Below are 25,122 nucleotides of genomic sequence, written 5' to 3'. Positions count from 1 at the left end.
GGTGTTTGTCTCCAGGTTTCTGCCTGTGATGCAGAAGTAAAAGCCAAACAAACCCTTTCATCTCTCAAGTTTCTTCTAGTTTGTGCTTATTATGGCAAATATGTATTTACCAAATGAGAACAACCATTGAACATGCAACGTTGCATTAATATCGCTACCAAGTTTTAGCTCTAGACCCTCTGTTCTTTTGACAGTGTGCCTAGTTTTTATGGTCTTTCTATGTTGCACGATGGTGGACATTGTGAATATTACATTGTAGAGATACTGTACTCAGTAATATTCTGCATGGGTGTGCTAATTGTCAAAAGTGGGATTTGTTTTCCTCTATTGATAAAGGCTCTGAGCTTGTTCTAAACAAAGCCTGAGCAAAGACTTAGTTGTAGCGTGTAGTTCACAGAAATAGCTGTAGCTCCTGCACCCTCTCACGCGTGCTCCGTTTCTCCCTGGACCCATGACTAATCAGTGATCCACTCTTACGTATTGAAACCCAAAGAAAGGCCTTTCTGCAAAAGTTTTGACTACTGACATCTGAAAGCATTCAGCCTTGAGGACAAAGACCCAGAGAGAAATTCAGGCTGATCTTATCTTTTGCTCCAAGTTTTAACTCTCTTTTGAAATATGCCTGACACTGTTCAGTCACCAGGAGGTGTGAAGTAAATGAACATGTATTTTGTTAGGGTTTGTAAGTATAATCTGTGGGAGAATTAATCTGTTATAACCTTACTCTGCCACAAGGAAGCAAAAAAATTAATAATTTTTGATAAACATAAATTTAATTTACAGAGTTTCATTTGATTCTCTGTCATATGTGTCTATTTATTTACTTTGGGAAATCAGTCCTTCCTTCCTTCCTTCCTTCCTTCCTTCCTTCCTTCCTTCCTTCCTTCCTTCCTTCCTTCCTTCCTTCTTTCCTTCCTGTACTTCGGGTTGCTCTGTCACTGCAGATTACTCCTCCAAGGCACCCTCTTCTCTGTGTCTGCTAATGTCCCTTGGTATTTGACACCTTTATTACATTGTAGTTTTGAGCACAAACAAGCTCACAGAATTTGTTATCTGTCCTTTCTCTTTTCAATAGATTACTGAGAATGGTTTTCAATTGTAACTGTAGATCTAGTCCTAAGCTTACCTAGTTTTGGCTTACTGTATTTTGTTTTCTGTTATTAGGTGCATATGTACTGTCTGTGTTACTCCCTTATCACTCTAGACTATGGCCCTTTAGTAAAATTTCTTATGAAATCTATTTGATGGCATCTGAGCTCCTTCTGTTCCTTTTGCTGTTTCCTTGTTCATCACCCATGTGAACATCCTTAGTGTAAATATACATTTCACCCAGTTTTCGTAGTGTTGGCATAGAGTTTGGTCTTATTTTCAACATAACGTCTGGATTTTAATTTAATTAAATTAAGCCACGTTTAACTAGGTAATCAACATTATTTAGCTTAAATCTGGTTTCATTATCTATTTCATATGCTCTCTTTTCTTTTGGATTTAAAGATTGTTTCTCTTTGTTAAGTTTTATTTTGGCCACTACAACCATAGTGCCTGTGTCTCTTTCCATATCTGCTCTCCTCAATTCAGCTCTACCCACTCACATCCCTATTCATGCATTCCTTTCTCCTCTTTAGTGACTGTTTTCCATGTAGGCCAGCAATACTTTCAGCATGGTTTTCTAAAGATGCCTTTACTTTGGCTTTATTTTTAAAATCTTGTGTTGTGGGTTTGAATAAAATGACCCCCATAGGTCCACAGGAGATCTATTCGGAGGTGTGGTGTGGCCTTATTGGAGTAGTTGTGGCCTTGGAGGAAGCATTTCACTGGGGATGAGTTTTGAGGCCTCAGATGCTCAAACCTGGCCAGAGTGTCTCAGTCTCTTCCTGCTGCTGTCTACAGATCTGGATGTTCAACTTATAGCTCCTTCTCCAGCCCCATGCCCGCCTGCACCTACCAAGCTTCCCACCATGATAATAATGGACTAAACCTCTGAACTGTGACCCAGCCCCAATGAAATGTTTTCCTTTATGAGTTGCCATGGTCATGGTGTCCCTTCACAGCAGCAGAAACCCTAAGACAGAAGTTGGTGCCAGAAGCGAGTTATTGCTCTAACAGGCCTGACCATGCTTTTGTTTGGAGGAATGCAGACTTTGGGACTTTGAATTAGAAAAGCACTTGAACATGTTAAGTGGGGTTTAATGGGCCATAGTAGTGAAAGAGCATGGAAGAGAGTGGTGTGGAGGGTGATTCAAACTGTAGGGGCCTGGCTCAAGAGGTTTCATACAAGAATTTTAGTATGTGACTATCAACTGCTAATAGCTCCTCAGAAAGGGCTGGGACCCTAAGAGCTCTTCCCTTTCCATTCTGGAATTATTGACTTGCTTGATCTTTTGCAGTCTTGTGTGGGTAGTCACAGCTGTTATGAGTTAAGGTGTTCCATGGCATGTAAGGCCCAGACAAGAGCATCTCAGAGCATTTCTCCCCAGTGTCTGGCACTTACATCCCCTCCCATCCACTGCTTGTGAGCCTTGGTAGGGGTGTCGTGATAGATCTCATCTAACACTAGGGACTCACTGTCATTATGCTCAGTACTTTAAACAGTAAAGACTCTCTGCATGAAGCCCTACCCACTTCTAGAAGAAGCTTCTATGAAAAGGTGGAATTTCACACAAATCTTACAGTTCTGGGAAATGAGTTCCCAAAGTAGCAGGCGACGAATTAGTTTTGTGAAGAACAAAGTTGTAACATGGATAATTTTAGATATGTTTTCTATATCCTTAACTTATTTTTTATTTCTTATACTTTGTTCATAAATTGATTTCTCCCCACTTTCTAACTTCCTGGAGATGTACTTTGTTTATTTCCAACTGGAGAAAAACTGAATTGACAGTTTTTCATATGTTCTAACATACACTTTAAAGACAGGTCCTGTCTTCCAGCATTATTATAGTTGCCACCTACACATTTGACCACAACATCTTGATTTTTATTCTGAAAATATTTTAACTTCTCTTATGGTTGTGAATCCTCTGGATGATTGTTCATCCACGAACACCTCTTATTGGTTCTAAATACATAATTTGGAAGGGTGTTTTGTTCTGTTATAATTGTTCTGTGCTCGTAGACTATGCAGTTTATGAGCTAAAAATGTAATTTATAGAGTCTTGTTTTAAGACATTATCTATAGCAATTTGTATAAATACTCATGGAAAAAAGATATATGTGTGTATTATTTTCCATAATGCTTAAAATCTTATTTGTGAGTTTCTGTTCCAAGCAGAGTAAGCAGGTGTTTTAGATCCATGCATTCAAGCAACCTGTCTTTTAACTACAGCGTTAACGTTTTACATAAAAAGTAATTGGTGACTCTGAGTTTGAAACTACTGCGTCATGTGTTTCCTATGATCTACATGCCTTTGTTATCGTCTTTTTATTTTAACTTTGTTTGGGCTGAGTTCCTGATATTCAATGAATTCTGTTGTTTCTCTATTTTATTTCTACTGTTTAATCTACAAAATGCAATGTGAACACATACTTTTTCATTTTAAAAGCTTTATTCATTTTACATAATAATCACAATTCCTCCTCCCTCCTCTCCTCCCACTTCCCCCCATCTCACCCCTACCCCACCTGCTATGCACTCCTCAGAAAGGGTAAGGTTTCCCATGGGGAATCAACAAAGCCTGATACATCAAGTTGAGGTAGCACCAAGCCCTTCCCCCCTGTATCAAGGCTTGAACAAGGCATCACACCTTAGGGAATGGGCTTCAAAAAGTCATTTCATGCACCAAGGATAGATCCTGCTCCCACTGCCAGGAGTCTTACAAACAGAGCAAGCCTCACAACTGTCACCCGCATGCAGAGGGCCTAGTTTGGTCCCATGCCGGCTCCCAGCTGTTGGTCTAGATTCTGTGAGCACCTGCAAGCTCAGGCCAGCTGTCGCTCGCTGTGGGTTTTCTCATCATCTTGACTCCCCTTGCTTATGAACACATATTTTTGAGGATTAAGTATAACTATTGCTACGCTTCCACATTTAACTTCTGACCTTCCTTCAGACTAAATTATGCAACTTATATTTTCCTTCAATATATATGTGTTCAAAACTCCACAAAGTTAGCTAGGCAGTGGTGGCACACACCTTTAATCCCAGCACTCAGGAGGCAGAGGGAAGCAGATCTTTGTAAGTTAGAGGCCTGCCTGGTTTACAGAGTGACTCCTCGGATAGTTCTAGACAGAAACCCTGTCTCAAAAAACAAAAAAAACCCAACCAACCAACTAAAAAAACAAAATAACTCCACAAAGTTGTTACTATTATTTGATAGGCTCATTTATACTAATTGTGCACTCATTATATTTTGTTCTTCATTCATGCCTGTATTTCTGATTACAGTGTTTCCTTCCCTACTGACAAATGAATACCTTACATATTTGAGGGCCCCCCTTTTATGGAATAGGAAACTAGGGTATGTGCTCCATACTGGGCTATGGTAAGGGTGGTGTCTATATGGAAAGCAGTTCTCTCCAGCTGAAGCATTTGAAGGCTGCTATTATGCTATTTACACATTTTGGTACTATCTAAACTAATAAAAGAGTTTTATTTGTTTTAAAGCTGAAGAGGGGATGCACTTTGTGAGTAGTAGCTATTTTTTTCCCTGGGAAAGAAAATACCAAACACACAGATGATGACATAAGCAAATTCTAGTATATCTTACTACCAATTAAAGAAATCTTACTTTACTTGTTGCCTCCTCATCAAATGAATGTATGCGACTTAATGAGCTTCTTTTGTGTTCATGAACTGGCAAAGGAGGAACTTTCCGTGGGCTTGTCCAACCTGGAAACCAAAAATTCATGCATTTCAGATAAAATATACAGATATGTTTCTTCAGTTAGAAACATTTAGTTAATGTGCATTAAACTGTAACAAGACTTCTGGAAACTGTAGGTTTAGTTTGATGTTTTCCAAATTGCATAAAATGCATGCTAAGATTACTAACTCAAATATTTGGGTCATAATTGTCCACAGTTCTGGATGCAACTTAGTGCTCTGAACTAGTTGGTCATTTTTCCAGTTCCAACATTGAGTGTGTACAACAAATGAAACTAGAGGCAGGTATGCTGACCAAACCTCACAAACTTAAAATTGTGTTAGTGCAAAGACCTAGAATCTAAGCATGTTACATGGAATTTGTGGATATCTGCATCTATACTAAAACCAATGTCCACTTTGAGCTATAGCTATTATAGCCATAGGTACAAACCACAGGTTATGCATACACCTAGAGTGCTAGCCAAGCAGAGTACTTGATCCAAGACCGTTTCTCAGTCCTAGTACACGTTTTAATCTTAAAATAAATGATAGTGATTTATTAACCCCAGAGATAGGTTATGTGGGTTTCCAGGTGAAATGCTCTGTTTTAAAACTCGTGGAAACAAACATTCTTGTTCCTTTATAAAGCTTATTTGATATAGTGGAGCCATATCTAACCCTTCTATGGGGACTAAGACATTGAAGTGTGTTCTGGAGGCAAACCATTTTAACACATGACTGGTACCACTTGGCTTCCTTCTTTGGGCTGCTATGAATCTGTCTTATTCCAAACACCACGCAATAGATAGTAGTGTTAGACAAAGCTTCTATGTAACCATTTTTTGCAGTTTAGAGAAGCATTATCTAAGTCACCCACTGCTACTACTCATTCTTAGCTTAATTTTCTGTTGCTTAAACTATGACTTCTTTGTGTTTAGCAGACTTGCTGTTATTTTCTGGTTTTTTTGGTAATAGCTTTGTCTATTGCACAGATTTGTCTAAATATTTGTCTTAGGGTTTCTATTACTGCGAAGAGACACCATACCACAGCAACTCTTATAAGGAAAACATTTAATTGGGGTAACTTGCTTAGAGCTTCGTAGTTTCAGTCTATTATCATAATGGTGGGGAACATGGCAGTGTGCAGGCAGACATGGTGCTGGCTCCATTTTGATCAGAAGGCATCAGGAAGTGGACTCAGACACTGGACAGTATCTTGAGCATGAGAAAACTCAAAGTCTGCCTCCACAGTGACACACTTCCTCCAACAAGGTCATACCTACTCCAACAAAGCCATACCTCCTAATAGTGTCTCTCCCTTTGAACTTATAGAGGCAATTACATTCAAACTACCACCACATTTATACTTGACAATAATGGTCTTAAAGGTTCATATCAGTCACAAATCTAGATGTACTGTGTTGCATGTGAGCTTTGAAGTCATATCTGGCCCTGTCACTTAGACAATGGCTACCTTTGGAAGTACTCTCGGCCTCCAAATCCTCACTGATTTAGATAACTTCAGTAGATAAAACAGCTGGGGCCATGAGATTCCGTCTCCATTTTCTTTATTTAGCTATTTTGGGCCAACTTGCCTAGACCATAGGTACCATCTTCTCTTATATCCATACTAATCTTCCTAACTACTGTATTTTTAAAGAAAAGGGTATAACAATCCACATTTGATCTAAAAAATGGTGGATTCCACAGGGACTTGTGCCACAGTGGAGGATGGGCTCACTTTACCACGTGACTGACTTCACTTGAGCAGAGAAAAACAACCATGGTTTGCTGCCATCTTGGCTAGGGAGTCCATCAAGATGGAAGCAACCAAGCATCTGGGCTTCTATCTTTGCTAATGATATCATAAAGGCAAATGTCATATGACTTCACCACCATTTTGGTTAAACATCACCACATGACACAAACCAAAATGGTGGCACCCATAAAACTTCATAGTCCCACTGAGTTCCCTGGGAATCAGCACATCTCTTTATATTCGACTAAGGAGAAACATCAAACCTCTAAAATGCTTATTTTATAATTTTAATGTTTTCGTTTGTTTCAATTTTGATAGTTTTGCACAATACAATGATTGGCTTTGAAGGAGAATTTAAATACTTTCCTGGGCACCTGCTTCCAATACTGACTGGTATACTAGCACAGGGAGCTAACACTCTTGAGATTCATGGTCCCAAACGAGACTCAAAAAATAAATGGTCAAGTGATAGACCAGCTGCTGCCAGTGAGGAGCCACTGCAATAGTCTGCCAGGTCGCACTGTCTGCTGCTTTTGTGACACATCTTCAGGCTCGTTTTCCCCAACTGAAAAAAAAAAAAAAACACTCCCCACTTAACTGTCCCATTGACATGTATCTGTTTTTGTTTCTGCCTGATCTAACAATATATTTTAAGTTTTCCTTTAACAATGAAAGTTATAAAACCATAATCATAACAAAACATTAATGTTCAAAATACTGATTTTTAAAGCATGTTTTTATTTATGATTATGTCCATAGACTGTCCATATGTGCTTTTTAACATTCTGTATTTAGTAACAAATTGACTTCTAAGTAAGTGCTCGTGGAAATTAAAGTTGTCAACTTGGCTCAACTTCATTTTGCTCATAGTAAAGCTAAAATAAATCATAACAATGGCTAATAGTTCCTAATCTTTTTTGGAACAGTCAATGCAAGTTTCTGAAATTTAAAAATGTCTAGATTCGCTTTTAAAAATAAGACACATGGAGAGATCTCAAGAACAATGGCAGTGGGTTTTTGATCCTACTGCACATACTGGCTTTGGGGGAGGCTAGGCAGTTTGGATGCTCAACTTACTAAACCTGGATGGAGGTGGGCAGTCCTTGGACTTCCCACAGGTCACGGAACCCTGATTGCTCTTCGAGCTGATGAGGGAGAGGGACTTAATCGGGGGAGGGGGAGGCAAGTGGGAGGTGGTGGCGGGGAGGAGGCAGAAATCCTTAATGAATAAATATATTAAAAAATAAATAAATAAATAAAAATAAAAAAAAAAACAACTCCTGGAGAGGCGAGACACAATAAAACACACAGACCCCCCCCAAAAAAAATAAAAATAAAAATAAGACACATGGATAAGGTATGCATAACCATATAATTCTCATTAAATATTATCCCCTTGATCCAGCCTGATTTTTCCAGCCTCTTACCACCCCAGACTCTTTCTTAAATCCTAAATGGCAAGATATTGCTCTTCTCAAATATATCAACTCTGCTGGCCCTCTTCCCACTCTGCCCTAACTCTCTCCTGCCAAATACTACAGTCCTTTGAGACACAATATAAATACCTCCCCCACTACATGGGGTCCTCTATATACTGACACCCATCTCCCCTCACTGACTCATCTCTGTGTCTCCCATTGCTAATCCCCCTCCTCCTCCACCCTTCTGGTCAATCTCTCAGCTTCATTCTGTAACCAAGTCATCCATTTTCAACCCTCAAACTTTGTAGAGCTTTCTCTAGGAGTGCGTGAAGGTGGCAGAATGATGCCTCACAGCTGATCAAGTTAAAACTCTCCTCTGCTCTATAAAATCAACCCAATCTATTCTCCCTTAGAGCCTGGTGAAACAGCCTAGCTCCTCATCCCCCTTTCTGCAGTAATATACAGGCTAAGTTGTCCAACTTATGACATGAAGAAATCAAGACAGAAATATATCCATTTCAAAAAGCCAACCAAACAAAACCCCCAATGTTCCCCTACTAGAGAGCTCTATTATATGGTATTAGGCATTTTGTAAGGAATTATTTAATTAATTTCCTGAATCTTTCAGAGAAGTCTGTAAGGATGATATCTGCAATGTGAATTGCTACAAAGACACAATATTTCCGAGATTTATGTCCTCAGTAAATTACAACAGATGAGAGAATTACTTGATTGTTTAATTTGCTATTGTAAGAGGGTTGTTGAATACTAGGGATCTGTATATAGTGTGTGTACACATATTAGGGATGGTAGTTGCAAAAAGCAATTTTGGATACTATGCAGGCAACCCATCTAATTATAGACTAGAAATCTTAAGACACTAACCATGTAATATATTTAGCAACGATATAGCCTTCAAAGTATTTGCTGTACTGTAAGTAGAAACGGATGGGCATATCAAAATGAAAAGCAGAGTTTTGTTCTGAGATGCCGATGAACGAGCAGAAACTTCATGCACGTGAGGACTGAACCACTATGAGGTAACTGCAACCATAATGGAGAGCAGAGTTCTGTGAGATTGCAGAAAAGGTTATCTAGTCCAACCAGACTGTCAGGAGTTAGGAACATCTTCCTGAAGATGACAACTGATCTAATCTTGAAAATTAAATAGGACTTAAATTTTTGAAAAAGGGGAAGTGGATGAAAAGCAGTTGTTCCAGGCAGGGAAATAGCATGCACTGTAGGAGCCAGGTCTGTGAAAGCAGAGTGCTGTGAGGAAGCTCCAGAGTGAAGAGTTATAGCTATCGTACCGAGTCAGGAAGGGAGCGGTGGAAGAGCAGGAGGAGAAAGTGTCAGCATGGGAGGTCCCTGGGCTTAACCTGTAGATGGGTTGCTTTGGAGTATTTTAGAGAGTTTGAAACTTTCAGAAGTCCCTATGAGTTCCTCAAGTGACTAACAGAAGAGATGGCGCTGGGGTGGCTCTGGTAGCTTCCATAGACAGTCCTGCAGTGCTCTAGGGACAGAAGCATCTTCTTTGTCCTCTAAGCAGAGTCTTGCTCCATGAGTTAAGGCACTGTACAAATCTTGGATCCAGATGTTAATATTTGGGAGCTATGTGGACAAAGGAAAGATTGTGAGAGGTGGTTTGTACAGCCCAGGCGTTCAGTGGTCATCTCCCAATTCCACTCTGGCACCCCATTCCCAGCTTATTCTGGATTCCAATAATGAATACATTTCTTATTCAGATGGAGCTGTTGTGACCATTCTAAGCTGTGTTTTCTTTATCTTTACTGTTATCAACATTGAAAGAAGAAGTTAAAGAACAGCAAAGAGTGAGTCAAGTTTGTGGCATGCAGTTTAAGTGTTCAACATGTTTATGAACCACTGATTAGTACACATAAAAATATTGATTATTTTACTTTCATAATCAAAATGATGACTCATTGAAGCTCCATTTCTTTCTGCCATCCAAGGGACATGGGGAGTAGGCAGCTTTTTGCAAGTCCGGAAAGCTTCGTGAAGAGGCAAATCTTCAGACTGCTTGACTTTTGATTTCTTCCCCTCCGTAACTGATATATTTGTAGCTAGTCTTCTGTATGTATTTTTATAAATGCCTTATGAGGATGGAAAGATGAAAAGACACACAGAGGGTTTAAATATTGACATCAGCTGGAGTCCAAAGTGAAGGAAAGCAGGTGACAAGAAAACTCATTTTAGCTATGGCAAGGAAAACCAAGCCATCTGCTGCAATGAGAGGGAGGGTCTAGGAAAGAGCTCAGACACAATTAGATTAAGTTTAGAACCATTGCCTGGTAGAGTATAAAAAAAAAAAAGAGCCATCCATGAAGAAAAAAGTGAAAAGATTTGACAGAATTGGGATTCTATTCATATAAAATAGTAACTATTAACATGCTATGAATCACTCTCCTTAGTTCATAAGCAAGGACACACAGGTAGACAGAGAATTCTAACTGGCCCTGGGCCACATAACAGAAAAGCTTAGGATTGAAGCTCAGACTGTCTTGACCTTGGAGCCTAAACTCTCAGGTTCTGTTCTAAATCAGGCAGTTGAATGTACAGCTCAGATAAGACCTAAATTCCGTTCTAAGTGTTGGTACCATGTTTATCAAAACCATCTTGGTAATTTAGTGTCTTTTACAAGCCACTGATATTTTAAGAATTCAGGGTAAGAACTACTTTAAAGAACTGACCGGCCGGGTGATGGTGGCACACGCCTTTAATCCCAGCACTCGGGAGGCAGAGGCAGGTGGATCTCTGTGAGTTCGAGACCGGCCTGGTCTACAGAGCTAGTTCCAGGACAGGCTCCAAAGACACAGAGAACCTTGTCTCTAAAAAGCAAAAAAAAAAAAAAAAAGAACTGACCAACAGACAGGCAGTGGTGGTACATGCCTTTAATTCTAGCACTTGGGAGGTAGAGGCAGGTGGATCTCTGAATTCGAGGTCAGTCTTGTCTACAGAATGAGTTCCAGGACAGTCAGAGATACACAGAGAAACCTTGTCTCAAAAAACAAACAAACAAACAAACAAAAAACAAAGAACTGATCAACAATGTTACCTTTGAAATTATATTGGACTGGGGTTTTGTGCTTTCCTGGTATAAGTAGCATATACATCTAAAAATGACTTTATCTCTTTTAATGATGTATTATTAGTAATAAGCTATTATGTGTTGGAATATTAATAAAGAATGAACCCATGCTCCTTTTTTTGATTTCTAGTAACAAACATAGTGTTTATTTTTTGTTGAAAGAAATTTATTTGCTGATCAGTGACTTATTTTCCTAGATAGAATTTTCAGATAGCCAACTCAAAATATGCTGACCTCATTAGTACTCTACGTAAGAGTTCTATAACTCAGGCATTCCCCTAAGCCCACCTTGAAGACTGTAAGTGGAGTGATATGCAAAAAGCACCACGTTTTCCCCTGCTTATGCCTCTTCAGTTTCTCTCTTCCACCTTAAAAGTGGTTGGAAGGTGAGGCTGGAGTCATGCTGACTGCTCTTTTTCAATTCGATTTCTTTTTCTTGCTTGGTACCTATTAACTTCACTATTTCTCTGAGAGGAATGTCAAAAAGTATGCATCTCTACTGTGCCAACATGGGTGGCCTTGCCCTCCTTCACACACTGTCTTCTAAGGTTTTGGATGAAAGATGAAGATGAACTGTGAAAGCGTCCTGCAGTTTCTGCCACCACAGCAAGTCAGGCACCTCCGCCACAGGTTTGACCTTTTCCTTTTCCCACAGTCAAAGATGCTAATCTTTTATCCCTCCCTCCCTGCCTACCATGCACACTTCCCTACACAGGACGTGGTTGCTGTGGTTTTCCTTTGGAGATATTTCTCACTACAAATGTGTCCAGAGAATCCTAGCACAGATGACAGTAGCACCATTAATTCAGCCTTCGGAAGCATAAGGCTATTTATGGAGGGTTTGCTTCTCTTCAGTTCCCGTTCTTACCCAATTTACTTATATCTTCTTTCACAGTTCGTTTCAGTCCCTGAAACCTCACTTTTTCCTCAGCAGATTGTTTACAATGGAGAGAAATAAAGAGAGAAGCTTGTTATAAAATTATGAAAGCAATACATAAATCCTCTTCTGGTAAAATAAGGCTATCTATAAAACTATATCTGTTCTTATGTTTGCTGTTGATCAGTACAAATCATATTTGGTTTTTAAACAAAATTTTGTCTTCATAAGCAGATTTGTATCATTTTAATAAAACCTTCTTAAAATCTAACTTAAAATAATTTGTCTGGTTATAATTTATGCTACTATAACTGCTAAAATTCTGAAAAGCTCCAGTTCATGCTCCTTTACCTCACACAAGAGACATCTCAAGGCTATATTACTTTACTTACCACCAAGTTTTGCCCTGATGGAACTGTCTGGTACTTCCCTGGAATTCCATCTTCTGCTCTGTTGTAGCTCTTCTGATAGTACTGTTTGCCTTTTGATCGTTGTTTGAAATCCTTTGTCTGGCCTCGGAACTCGATTTTGAGGTTTCACATCACTGAAACTCACCAGGTTTGGTATGGTTCTACCAATGCCAGGCTTTAAATCAGCATCAGCACCAGGACTCAGGAATCCTGAGCAGGGATCACCTAAGGGCACATCATCACGAAGTGGAAACAGTGGATACTCCTTCCCATAGGGTGGGGGATAAGGGTAGTGAAGATGGTAATCTGGCAGCACTGAAGGGGGATAAGGATGAAATTTTAAAAACACAGGGTTGCCTTTATTTTCAAATCTGCCATAGTTATGTCTGTCTTCAAGTCCTTTCACAAAGGGCATGTTCATTTTCCGTAAGAGATTGCAATAGTGCGGGTAATCTGGATGCTCCAGAGTCCTTGCTCCTGAGAAGACGAACCTTTTAGGGATACTTATCTTTCCGGGTTTGTTCTTAACCTCCATATCCATGGAATCTCTCATCATTTTTAAGGATTGCAAATTAAATTCTTTTGATAATTCTTTTTTTCTTTAGCTATTAAGAGCCCATATTTCCAATAGCGGGAGATTAAGATTAATCTAGCATAATATTATTAATTCAATTTTCTAAATGTTAGTGTTTTTTTTTTAAATCTCTAAGTATTTTTCTTCTGCTGAAAGAGAGATAGGGAAGTACAGAAATAGGGCAGAATAAAAGAAAAAAAGAGACTTTGTTGCTTGGCAACAGGTAGAACCATAACTCATGGAACTACTTATTATGTGAATCATAATGTATTTCTTAGGAACCATCCCCCAAAAGTGCTAGTAATATTTCTTTTACACTCTTTTCTCCAATACTCAGGAAACTAATATCATATACATATTTACATATAAGTACAAATATGTATTTTTCATGTTTATATTTTGTGGGTAAGAATCACTTAAAGAATATACTGAAGTTGATCTAGTGAATATACCACATATACAGTCTCTCTCTCTCTGACATACAAACTAGAACTAAGTATTTAGCTGATATGTGATAAAAACTGGTATGTTTAATTTAAACACACTGTAACAATGAACATGCATTAATACTCATTTTTAAGGAAAGTAATTCAGAAATTATAGCCAAAGTAAAGGTGCATCCTTATATAATTAAAATTATCCTCAGTTTCCTTAAGGACACCACAATGTCCAGAGGGGAAGCAATGAGGGTTTTTATGTTATTTCAGTAAATGGCAACATATATATATATATATCTGTTTAGAATGATAAGTGTACCAGTCCACTTAAGAGCTGTTTTTAAATAGACAATTTGGTGTGTGAAAACCGCAACTAAATTGAAGTATTAGAATTTGAGGGATAAAAATCCGCACCTTCCTTAAATGAATCAAGCAAGCAAACCAAAAAACCAAAAACCAAAAAAAAAAAAAGAAAAAAAAAGAAACAAACAACAAAACCAAAGCAAGCTTGTACAATATCCAGGAACAGAATATATAAATCGGATCAACTGTAAGGTAGTTTGTATAAGCAGTGGCCACGCCCACCTTTGATGATGTTTGAAATTTAGAGATATACCACTAAACAAGAGGTAAAATTGAAAACAAATGGTTAAAGTCTTTCAGCATGAGGTCCTGGACACAGTATATCCAAAACATGAAGTCAGAGAGTTTTAATTCACCCCATACCGCTCATTTCTTCATATTAAAGTGAAGAAGCCAGACTGTTTTTAGTTGTTCAAAATATTTAAGATTTATTTCTACCACAGCTTGACTATCATTAAATGCGTCCAAAGGCAGAAAAGTGGAGTATGATTCTCTTTCACCTTAAAATACACTCTCACTATAAATGGCCTCTTAGCTGGTTTGGTATGTTTCCCCGGAGTCAGGTTCTGAAAGGTGATCTTCCAAGCTGAGTCAGTTTCATCTAGGGCCATTTCCTCTGTTTTCCCATCATGTCATCTGTTTTAGGCGAAACCTTTAGTTCCTCCTAGGCGTTCACTGCATCTCGCTTCCATGAGGTTCCACATACTGAGAATGTACAAGTTGTTGGCATTACTATAATCATATAGGTTACTTTATGAGACCTATACGTGCCTTGTCATTAGTCCTCAGGATCAGCAGTCTTGAGTAGGCACCCAAAGGCTGAAACTCAATACACTGCCAGGGTAGTCAGGAGGGTTTTCCTTTCTACCACAGACAACAGAGAAAGGCCAGGGTTAGAACTCTGAGGCACAAGATTGTTCTCCTAGCTTTGGAATCTCAGACAAGCCACTTCGGTTCTGGCGGGTTCCCTCAGGGGTGCGGTGGCCTCAAAGGCAAAGGAGCCCCTTGCGGATCAACACCCCTGCCTCCCGTGCGCTCCCAAGCCAGCTCCCAGGCTAGCACACCTCCCGCGGTCGGAGACCGCTCGAGCGGAAGCGGCGGCGTGTCCGTCGGTCCGTCCTTCCGGCCCGCCGTCCGCCAACTTCCGGCGGCGGGTGGGCGCGCGCCAGGTAACGACCTTCGGCGCCAAGGCTCGGCCGGCGGCGGCGTGTGGATGGAGGCCTTGGCCCCGGGCCGGGCTCCGCGGGGCCGGCGGCGGGCCGGGACTGAGGGCTCCGCGCTCTCGGCGCTGTCGGTGGCCGCCGTCCTGCTCTCCGCCTTGCTGCGGGCGCCCCCTGCAGGTGAGGCTCGGCGCCGCACGGAGGGCGCTCCGGCGGCCGCGGCTCCTCACGAGAATTGCGTTGGGCCCGGGTCCCGTGGCCCCGTCCCCCCAAGGGCCCCCCCCCCCCCCGCCCCTCCGCCCCTCCGCCCCTGTGGCTGCTCCTGCACCGGGCAGCCTTGGTTCGTGTCTGAGAACGATAGGGAAGATCGCGGTGGGAACGCGAAGGCGAATGAGGCCTAGCTGCAGGAGATTGTTCAGATGTGAAGCTTTCATTGAAAAGTGCCTTAATAAACTTAATAAGTTCGTGGGTCATCGCCCACCTTGTGCTTCAGAATGACCGTCTTTAGTGATGTATTGTGCTGGACCTGTGCTGTCACCCCAATGAGCTCTTGAAACATCTTTGGTGGTGGCGCGCCCTCTGTTGGCTCTAGCTGTAAAATGCAGGGTGTCTCTGGGGTTTGGGGATTTAAACCCTTCTCACAGTTTGAAAATATGTTTATACTGGAGAAAGAAAAGAAAGTTTACTAGCTTTGTCTTTTTTAAGGTAGAAGGCTGTGGTTGTATTTTTTTGTGTGTTTTAAGGTGTAGCCTTACTACTAATAAGCTGTGTCCCATGGATCCTAAGGCAATGTACTAAAGATAACACTTGTCAGAAGTTAAAATTTGTTCATATGAGGGAGAACCAAGGATACAAACGGAGAAGGAATGTGAAGAAAGGAATAGGGCGGAGTAAGGCAAGAAAAGGGGTGTGCTTGTTAGTATAACTTGACACAACCTATAGGCACGTGGGGATAGGAACCCTTAACTGAAGATTTGTTTCTACCCGATTGACCTGTGAGCATGACCGGCAAGTATTTTCTTAATTGCTTTTGATGAGGGATGGACCAGTTCTCTGGGAGTGGTGCCATCCCTGGGCAGATGGTCCTGGACTGTGTAAGAAAGTAGGCTGAACAAGCCAGAGGAAGGAAGCCAGCAAGTAGTGTTCCTCCATGCTTCTACTTCACTTCCTTACTCCAGGTTTGGACTTGAGTCCTTCCCTTGGCTTTCCTGGACAATGTATACATTGTCAGTGTATACCTGAAAGGTGAAATAAACCCTCTCTGCACCCTGTCCCATGCTGATTTGGGGCATAGTGTTTATCACAGCCACAGAAGGCATATTAGGACACGATAGGAGTGGGGGTATGACGATTACTCCTTATATATTATAAAGACCAGGTCTTTAGTGCAAAGATAGTTCTGTGAGAATAAAGAATTGTCTTTAATTATTCTGTCTAAGGAAGATGCATTTGAATATGGCTGTTGGCCTTATACCTGGTAATGAAAGATTGTGTTTTTGTTTTAAAATGTTGCCTGGCTTTCCTTTTCTCCAATAAGGACTATCAAAAACAGCACAAGCAATTAGTATCTTAGCGTGTAAGCTGTGAGGAGTAAAGGCTGATATTTACATAGCACTTCACAGCCCCTACAATAAACCTGTAAGGTTGGAGTTACTGTCAATCTTATTGCAGACAAAACCCTCCAACTGGTGGCTTAAAGTAACTTTCTCGATTTCAGGATGTGGCAGAATTTCCAATAAGCTCTGCTCCAGCCTTCAATGCCATGATCTCCCCTTTTACTGGCTTGCCGCTAAGGCTCTTTGGGGTTAATGCTTTACAGTCCTTGCATAGCCTTCCCCATTCATTCTGTCCCCAGCATCATGCCATAATATATATGCTCATCCAACAATGAAGGGAGACTGTCAAGATGCTTTTCATAGTTCCGGTTTTTAATAGTTTCCGTGTTAAAGGTGAGGTGCTTGCAAATGGTTTTTGATAAATGGTCCTTGACTTAAACACTGGTGCTTTCATGCTTGGAGTTTGTACCAAGAAGAATGGTGTGCGTGTATGATTAACTGCATTCCGTTGTAGATTGTTAAAAGAGAGATGCCAGTTATTTTCCATGATAGCTGAGCAATGAGGACAGGAGAGGAATTTGATTTGGGCCCTGTAAGGTGGGAGAGTATTGTAAGTAGGCACAGAAAGGCTGGGTTAAGATTTATAACAGGGGTAAGTTATAGGTATATTAAATTCTTTAAGGAGTACGCAGAGCAGTAGAGACCATGTCATAGGAGACTGATTTATGCTCCTTGCAGTGGAGGCAAGGTATTCTTATTTTAATATTTTGAAATTTTTACAAGACAGACTTATATCATTTGTTTTCTTTTTGTTTTTCATAGTTGGATATTTGGCTCGATTGCCAAGAAGTTTTCGCTTGACTCAAGATTCACTGAAAATAGTTGGCTCATCACATTTTCCCGGTACTCATGAATAGCTTTTCAGTAATAGAATGTTACTATCATCCATCTACAAGTTAAGAGTCTGCTGAAAAGGCTAGTGCTTCCCAGTTACTCTGGTTCCCGAACTCCACTTAATTCTGTGGAGTTGAATAAAGTGGGTTCTCTGTAGAGCTGGAGTCATTCAAGTCTAATTCTGTGTGCAAAGAAAAGTTATTTCTACGAGTTAACTAAAGTTTCCTGTAGTGCTTTTACTTGTAACAGATGCACTTCTCACTATGATATTAAATGTAGGAAGGTTAAATATGCAAAGATAATTTCATTTACGATCTAAACACCGTAAAGATTTTGGATATATGTTTTCAGAGTATTCACACGAGACACACAGCTGCAACATTTTTGGGATTTTATTCAGTTAATTTTATTTGTCATGAAATGCCTTCTTTAATGTTTTTTCAGTTTGTTGACAAGGTTGACAGCCAACAGAACTCTAATTTCACACCACCATCATATTGGAAAAAAAGCTCCCGTGTTCATTAAGCAGGTATTCCTGGCCCTGAACACTGCTAATACTTTCTGATTGATATTTGTTGTTCTGGGCTTAAGTAAAACTACCCATTATATGGCCTTTGTATTTACTTTTTGTGATATGGTTGAGGGTGTATAAATACTTCATTCCTTCTTACAGTTGAATAATGTTCTTTTGTATATTAATGTTTGTATTGAATTCTCTTAAGTTTATTTTAGAAGAATAATTTATGGCTACCATGTCAGTGATATGTTCAGTATATAAAATACTTTCCAGAGGGACTACCTTTCCCTTCATAGCAGCAATGTATGAAGTCCAGACTTCTTAACAGGCACACCAAACCTTGGTACTGTCAATGTATTTTTATTATCATCATCCTACTTGTGTGTGAAATGATAGCTTATTCTGGTTTTGAGTTCCTAATGACTAATGAGGTGCTCTTCTCATATATACCTAATTATATATAGTAGTAATGCCTATTTGAGACCATATCTGGCTCTTACTTATTGCTTTTGTTGAGTTGTAGAGTTCTTTCTTTTGCATTAATACTGTATATAATACCACATAGTATTCTGACTGTTGGAAGCTTATTAAACATAGTATGACTTACTAACATTTTCTCCCACTCTGTCAATTATATTTTTACATTTTAAGTCTTTTGAAAAGTACATTTTAAACTTTGATAGTCTTAGTTTATCCTTTTGTTTCTTTTTAAGAGTCTCACAGTCTTCACTGTAATCCATTCTGACTTAATTTTTGCTTGTGATTCTTTAGTGTATGGCTATTGTGTTGTTGAAGTCTGTCTTGCCACTGTTATTTGGCTGTGGGGTTAGTGATGGGCTCCCCATTCTGGTCCATTGGTCTGCATTTCTGTTTCTTATTCCAACACCTTTGATATTTGAATTGTTATTGCTTTATAGTTAGTCTTTCAGTAATTAAATGTAAAGCCTTCAATTTTGTTCTGTTTAAGATTTTTTTGTTGCTACTCTGGGTCCCATTCAAGTCCACATTAATTCTATAATCAGTATCAATTTCAATAAAAGTACATTGGACTTTTAAAATAGGATTGAACTGAATCTATAGATCAATTTTGCCCCGTTTAATCTTTTCACTCAATAAACATTAAGTAGCTTCACATTTGTTTAAGACTAATTTATCTTCATGTTGCCTTGTAGGTTTCTGAATATGTTTTGTAGTTCTATTGTTTCTTCCTACGTATCCTTTTAATTCTGTTTTAAATGAAAGAATTTAATTTAGCTAGGTTTAGATTGTTTATTGCTTGTTTATAGACATGCTATTAACATTTCCATATTGATATCATACCTTTCATTTGCATAATTTATTTCTTAGCTCTTTTTGGGATTATTCTTTAGCATTTTCCATGCAAAGTATGACTCCCAAAGTTAGCTGCATGATTTTGTTTCTGCTATGAATGCAAGTTTTTCTTGCAAGTTGCTTCATTTAGAACTTCCTCATCCATATTGGTTATAGCAAATGGCTTTGTGTTGTGCTATTTTAGAGGATAGGAAATCTCTCCAATTTTGAGTATTCAACACAATGCTGTGATTTTAAAGATGTTCTTAATCTGACTGAAAAAGATTCCTTCTGTTTTGTTTTGAGTGTTTTCACTGTTAAGAGTGTTGGATTTTTGCCAAATTGTTTTCCTATGTCGCAAGGGTGTTAGCAGGTCTGCCTCTTATGAGGGTTATGAGCAAAAGGTCTGTTCCAGAGGTCTTTGCTTTGGTTATAAATGAACTACCTTCTCCACAAATCTCTTTAGTATCTTATCTTCCACTTGTATAAAAGTAATAGTTTCATTGGTATGTTTTCATAATATATAGCATGCTTTGATCACATTCCCCCTCCTTTGCCCACCCTCATCATCTTCTGTCTTTGAACTAGTACCCCTTCTCCTTTCATATTCTATTAAAAATATCCAAGACTAGGGAGATGGCTCAGATGTAAGAGTGCTTGCTGTCTATGCATGAGAATCTGACTTCAAATGCATACACTCATGTAAAAGCTGGTGTGGTCCTGAATGGCTGTAACCCTAGCATTAAGGGAAGGAGAAGGGTGAATCCCAAGCTCACTAGCTAGACAGCCTAGCTGAAACTGAGCTTCAGGCTCCATCAGAGACTGTGTTGGAATAGAATGAGGGGGAGAGCAATAGGGGATGGTCAGTGCCATCTTTTGCTCTCACAGTCTAATGAGTACACATGCATCACACAAAATACAGATTCACCATGCATTATATATATATCTTGCCAAGCATGATTTATTTCACTTGCCAAGATCTTACGATCCATCATATTTTCCGAAATAACATAATTTTGTTATTTTCCATGGTTGAATAAAATTCACATTTTAAAAGTCCATGTTGTTTTATACCTAGGCTGATTCTGTAATGTGGATGTCATGAATAGTACCACAATAATCATTGGTGTGCACATGTCTTTATTGTATGCTGACTTAGTTTTCTTTGGATGGATATATGTATATATATACACACACACACACACACACAATATTTGTATTTATATATGTATATATACAATATATTTTTATTTATATGTGTGCATATACATATATACACACGTATGTATGTATGTATGTATGTATGTGTGTGTGTGTATGTATGTATGTTTAAGGGCCTTGTAGCTAGAACGTCTGATAGTACCATTTTAATTTTTGTAGACCCCCACACTGATTTCTATAGTGGCCACACTAATTAGTATCCCATAGACAGTATATAGATGTTGCCCATGTCCACCCATGTCCTAATTTGTATGTTCTCTATTTGTTTTCTTCTTAGAAATCTCTTCTTATTTTGTTTTTTTTTGAGATTATAATATACTTATATAATTTCCTCCCTTCAATCCCCAGCCCCATATACCCCTCCTTATTCTCTTTAAAATTCATGGCTTCACTTTTAATTGTTGTTTTTGTTTTTGTTTGTGTATACAACCAGCTCAATCTGTATAATGGTATTTGTATGCATGCTTCCAGGCTTGTTCTTTGGTTCTGGAAAGACAATTGGTATACTCTTTCCTGAGGAAGACTATTTTTTCCTGCTCACAGCTTTTCTTAGTTGCCTATAGTACTTTGTGTAGGGTTAAAGCTTCCAGAACTTTCCCATTATCCATGTTAACATGTCTGTTGGGGCTATCCTGTTCAGGAAGTCATGTTGGTTAGATTTGGAATTCCTTGGAGACACAATCTCACAACCAACTTTGGAGCTAGGAGCCTCCAGTGAGAAAAAACATGCCGTGTCTGTCTTTCTTGGCCTGGGTTACTTCACTTTTTATTATCTTTTCTGGTTTCACCCATTTACACTGAAAGTTCATGATTTCATTTTTCTATATGACTGAATAGTGTAGTGTTTCATAGTATGTATGTACCAGGTTTTCATGATCACCACTTTGAATGGAATGGAATCTCAATATGGTTCTCACTTGCACGTGACTAGTGGAAAAGGATGCTGACTTCTTTTTCATGGATTTAGTGGACATTTGCGTTCACTTTTTTCTTGTTTTTTTTCATTGAATATAGTTTTTTTCATACAATATATCCTGATTACAGTTTCCTTCCCTCCCTCTGCTTTTTCTTGTTTCTTCCTACTTCCCCTTCCATCCAGATCCACCTCTTTTCTGTATCCCATTCGAAAACAGATAGGCATCTAAGAGATAATAAAACAAAATAAATCATAATAACACAAAAACAAAACACAACTGGAGAAAGATAAAATACAACAAACAAAAGGAAAAGAGTTCAAGACAGGCACAAGATACAAATATATACACCTAGAATCACTCATTTCTTCACATAACACACACCCATAAAAACATAAAACCTGGAGCCATATTTGTGAAGGACCTGTAAGTGGGGGGAGAAACTGGACAATATGCAAAGAGTAAGAGAACCTGGAACACTCAGCCCTAAATGGGATGCCTTCATCAAATCCCTTTCCTGAGGGTTTGGAATTATATAAAAGAAGTCAGAAAGATTGTAACAGCCAGAGGGAATGGGTAATACGAAAAACAGTATCTTGCAGACACAACAGGACACATGCATGTAGTAACAGAGACTGTGGTAGCATGCATATAACCTGCACAGATCCAATTCAGATGGGGGACCACTGCTGAGATGGGGAAGTAGACACAAGGTCTCATTCTCAACCAAGAAGTTACATCCACTTAATGACCATTTGCAAAGAAAAAAATTACTTTCTCCAAGAGAGTCTCATTGGGTATGCATTTGCATTTCTTATTTTGAAAGGTATCTCTTCAGTTCACATTCTCATTTATGATTGGACCATTTGCTATTATAGTGTTTAATTTTTGAATTAAAAATTATATTACAGATAATAGTCTATTGACAGAATAATAGCTGTCAAAGATTTTCTTCTGTTGACTCTGTTGTTTCCTTTGAAGTGCAGTGGCTCTTTAATTTCATACAATTCTATTTGTAATTCTTGTTACTGTTTTCTGAGATTTTGTGATCCTATTCAGAAAGCCATTGCCTAGGCCTTATGTTGAGATCCTTGCTCTATGTTGAATTGATTTCTGTAGAAAATTAATGTTAGAAATTTAATTTGTCTTCTCAGTGTGGATATCTGTTTCTGTCCATTTACTGGGAAGGCTAATTATTGTCTGAGATATATTTTTATATCACCTTTGTTGGGAGTCATGTGACTATAGCTATATCTGTGTTGGTTCATTTTTGGTTCCTCTGAACAATTGCATTTTTTTGTACCTATTTTGTGTCAGTATTATTTTGTCATATGATTTAAAATTAGACATTGTGGTACCTCCAGCAGTGATTTTTTTTTTTTCCACTCAGGATGGCTTTGGCTATTTGGGGTCTTTTGAACCCACGTGAGTTTTTGAATTTTTTTATTTATGTGAAGAAGGCCATTGGTATTTTAGTGCAGAATTCATTGAATATGTAAGTTGTTTTCAGTAATATAGGCACATTCATAATATTAATTCTGCCAGGCCATGAACATAGAACTCTTTCTATCTTTTACTATCCCCTTAAGTTTCTTTCTTTGGTGTTCTCAAGGTTTACATTGTAGTTTTTGTTTTATGTTTTTTTTCCTAGGTATTGTGAAAAGGCTACTGTGAATGGGATTGTTTCTTGATTTCTTTATAAGTATGTTTCTTTTTTTCTTTTTAAATTTATTTTATTGACCTATATATTTTTCTCTGCTTCCCTACCTGCCTCCCCCTCACCTTCTATCCTCTCCCATGGTCCCCATGCTCCCAATTTACTAAGGAGATCTTAGTAAATTAAAAAAAAAGTAAAAAATGTCTTTTTCTCCTTCCCATGTAGATTAGATCTTTGTATGTCTCTCTTAGGGTCTTCATTTTTGTCTAGGTTCTCTGGGATTGTGATTTGTAGACTGGTTTTCTTTGCTTTATGTTTAAAAACCACTTATGAGTGAGTACATGTGGATAATGGTCTTTCTGGGTCTGGGTTACCTCCCTCAAAATGATGTTTTCTAGCTCCATCCATTTGCCTGCAAATTTAAAGATGTCATTATTTTTCTCTGTTGTGTAGTACTCCATTGTGTAAATATACCACATTTTCCTTATCCATTCTTCAGTTAAGGGACATTTAGGTTGTTTCCAAGTTCTAGCTATGACAAGCACTGCTGCTATGAACATAATTAGCACATGTTCTTGTGGTATGATTGAGCATCCTTTGGATATATACCCAAAAGTGGTATTACTGGGTCTTGAGGAAGGTTGTTTCCTAATTTTCTGAGGAATTGCCATGCAGATATCCAAAAAGACAGTACCAGCTTGCACTCCCGCCAGCAATTCAGGAGCGATTTCCTTTACCCCACATCCTCTCTAGCATAAGTTGTTATCAGTGTTTTTGATTTTGGCCATTCTTACAGGTGTAAGATGGAATCTCAGAGTTGTTTTGATTTGCATTTCACTGATGGCTAAGAATGTTGAACATTTCCTTAAGTGTCTTTCAGCCATTTTAGATTCCGCTGTTGAGAGTTCTCTGTTTAGGTCTGTACTCTTTTGCAGGGAAGGCCACTTATTGGTTCCCGGCTGCTCAGCCCTGAAATAATCACAGAGAAACTGTATTATTTAAATTACTGCTTGGCCCATTAGCTCTAACTTCTTATATGCTAACTCTTACATCTTAATTTAACCCATTTCTATTAATCTGTGTATCACCACATGGCTGTGGATAACCTACTGGGTATAGTTTTGTCTGGTGTCTGTCTCCGGTGGGGGCTACATGCATCTGTCCTTTTCCCCAGCATTTAGTTTAGTTTTCGCCACCTATTTCTGTTCCTCTATAGCTCTGCTATAGGCCCAAAGCAGTTCCCTTATTAACCAGTGGTAATCACAGAGGGAAATCCCACATCAGTACCCCATTTTTATTGGATTATTTTTTTCTTTTGATGACCAGTTTCTTGATTTCTTTGTATATACTGGAGATCAGCCCTCTGTCTGATGTGGGGTTGGTAAAGATCTTTTCCTGCTCTTTAGGCTGATATTTTGTCTTGCTGACCGTGTCCTCTGCCTTACAGGAGCTTTTCTGTTTCAGGAGGTCCTATTTATTAATTGTTTCTCACAGTGTCTGTGCTTCTGGGGTTATATTTAGGAAGTAATGTCCTGTGCCAGTGTGCTCAAGTGTACTTCTGACTTTCTCTTCTATGAGGTTCAGTGTGGCTGGTTTTATATTGAAGTCTTTGATCTATTTGGACTTGAGTTTTGTGCATGGTGATAGATAGAGATCTATTTTTATTCTTCTACTTGTTGATATCCAGTTATGCCAGCACCATTTGTTAAATATACTTTCTTTTTTTTCCATTTTATATTTTTTGCTTCTTTGTCAAAAATCAGGTGTTCGTAAGTATGTGGATTAACATCCGGGTCTTCGATTTGGTTCCATTAGTCCTCCTGTCTGTTTTTATACCAATACCAGGCTGTTTTCAGTACTGTAGTTCTGTAATAGAGTTTGAAGTCAGGGATTGTGTTGCCTCCAGAAGTTCTTTTATTGTCCAGGGTTGTTTTGGCTATCCTGATTTTTTTATTTTCCATATGAAGTTGAGTATTGTTCTTTTGAGGTCTGTGAAGATTTTGCTGGGCATTGCATTCAATCTGTAGACTGCTTTTGGTAAGATTGCCATTTTTACTATGTTAATTCTACCTACCCAAGAGCATGGGAGATCTTTTCACTTTCTGGTGTCTTCTTTAATTTCTTTCATCAAAGATTTAGAG

At 38.8% G+C, this 25,122-nt stretch overlaps 2 protein-coding genes across 3 annotated transcripts in view; one reads left to right on the top strand and one right to left on the bottom strand.

Annotated features, from left to right (window-relative positions):
• Positions 1-12,930, bottom strand: part of Spata48 (spermatogenesis associated 48) — a 43,367-nt gene extending 30,437 nt beyond the window's left edge. Inside the window, exons 1-2 of the mRNA XM_005359202.3 lie at positions 12,360-12,930; positions 4,725-4,825 (exon numbers count right to left, since the gene is read on the bottom strand). Coding sequence (XP_005359259.2) covers positions 4,725-4,825; positions 12,360-12,930 — 672 coding nt within the window. The remainder of the gene's footprint in view (positions 1-4,724; positions 4,826-12,359) is intronic.
• Positions 12,931-14,589: 1,659 nt separating this feature from the next.
• The window catches only part of Zpbp (zona pellucida binding protein), a 104,787-nt gene continuing 94,254 nt past the window's right edge, over positions 14,590-25,122 (top strand). Inside the window, exons 1-2 of one of the 2 annotated variants that reach the window (XM_005359203.3) lie at positions 14,590-15,091; positions 17,290-17,370. In XM_005359203.3, coding sequence (XP_005359260.1) covers positions 14,965-15,091; positions 17,290-17,370 — 208 coding nt within the window. In that variant the 5' untranslated portion in view covers positions 14,590-14,964. The remainder of the gene's footprint in view (positions 15,092-17,289; positions 17,371-25,122) is intronic. The other variant, XM_026785222.1, reaches the window with a different exon arrangement.

This window comes from Microtus ochrogaster, linkage group LG1, assembly GCF_000317375.1.
Source record: "Microtus ochrogaster isolate Prairie Vole_2 linkage group LG1, MicOch1.0, whole genome shotgun sequence".
NCBI lineage: Eukaryota > Metazoa > Chordata > Mammalia > Rodentia > Cricetidae > Microtus > Microtus ochrogaster.
The sequence above is the reverse complement of the archived record's forward strand: the minus strand, read 5'-3'. Positions and strand labels throughout refer to the sequence as shown.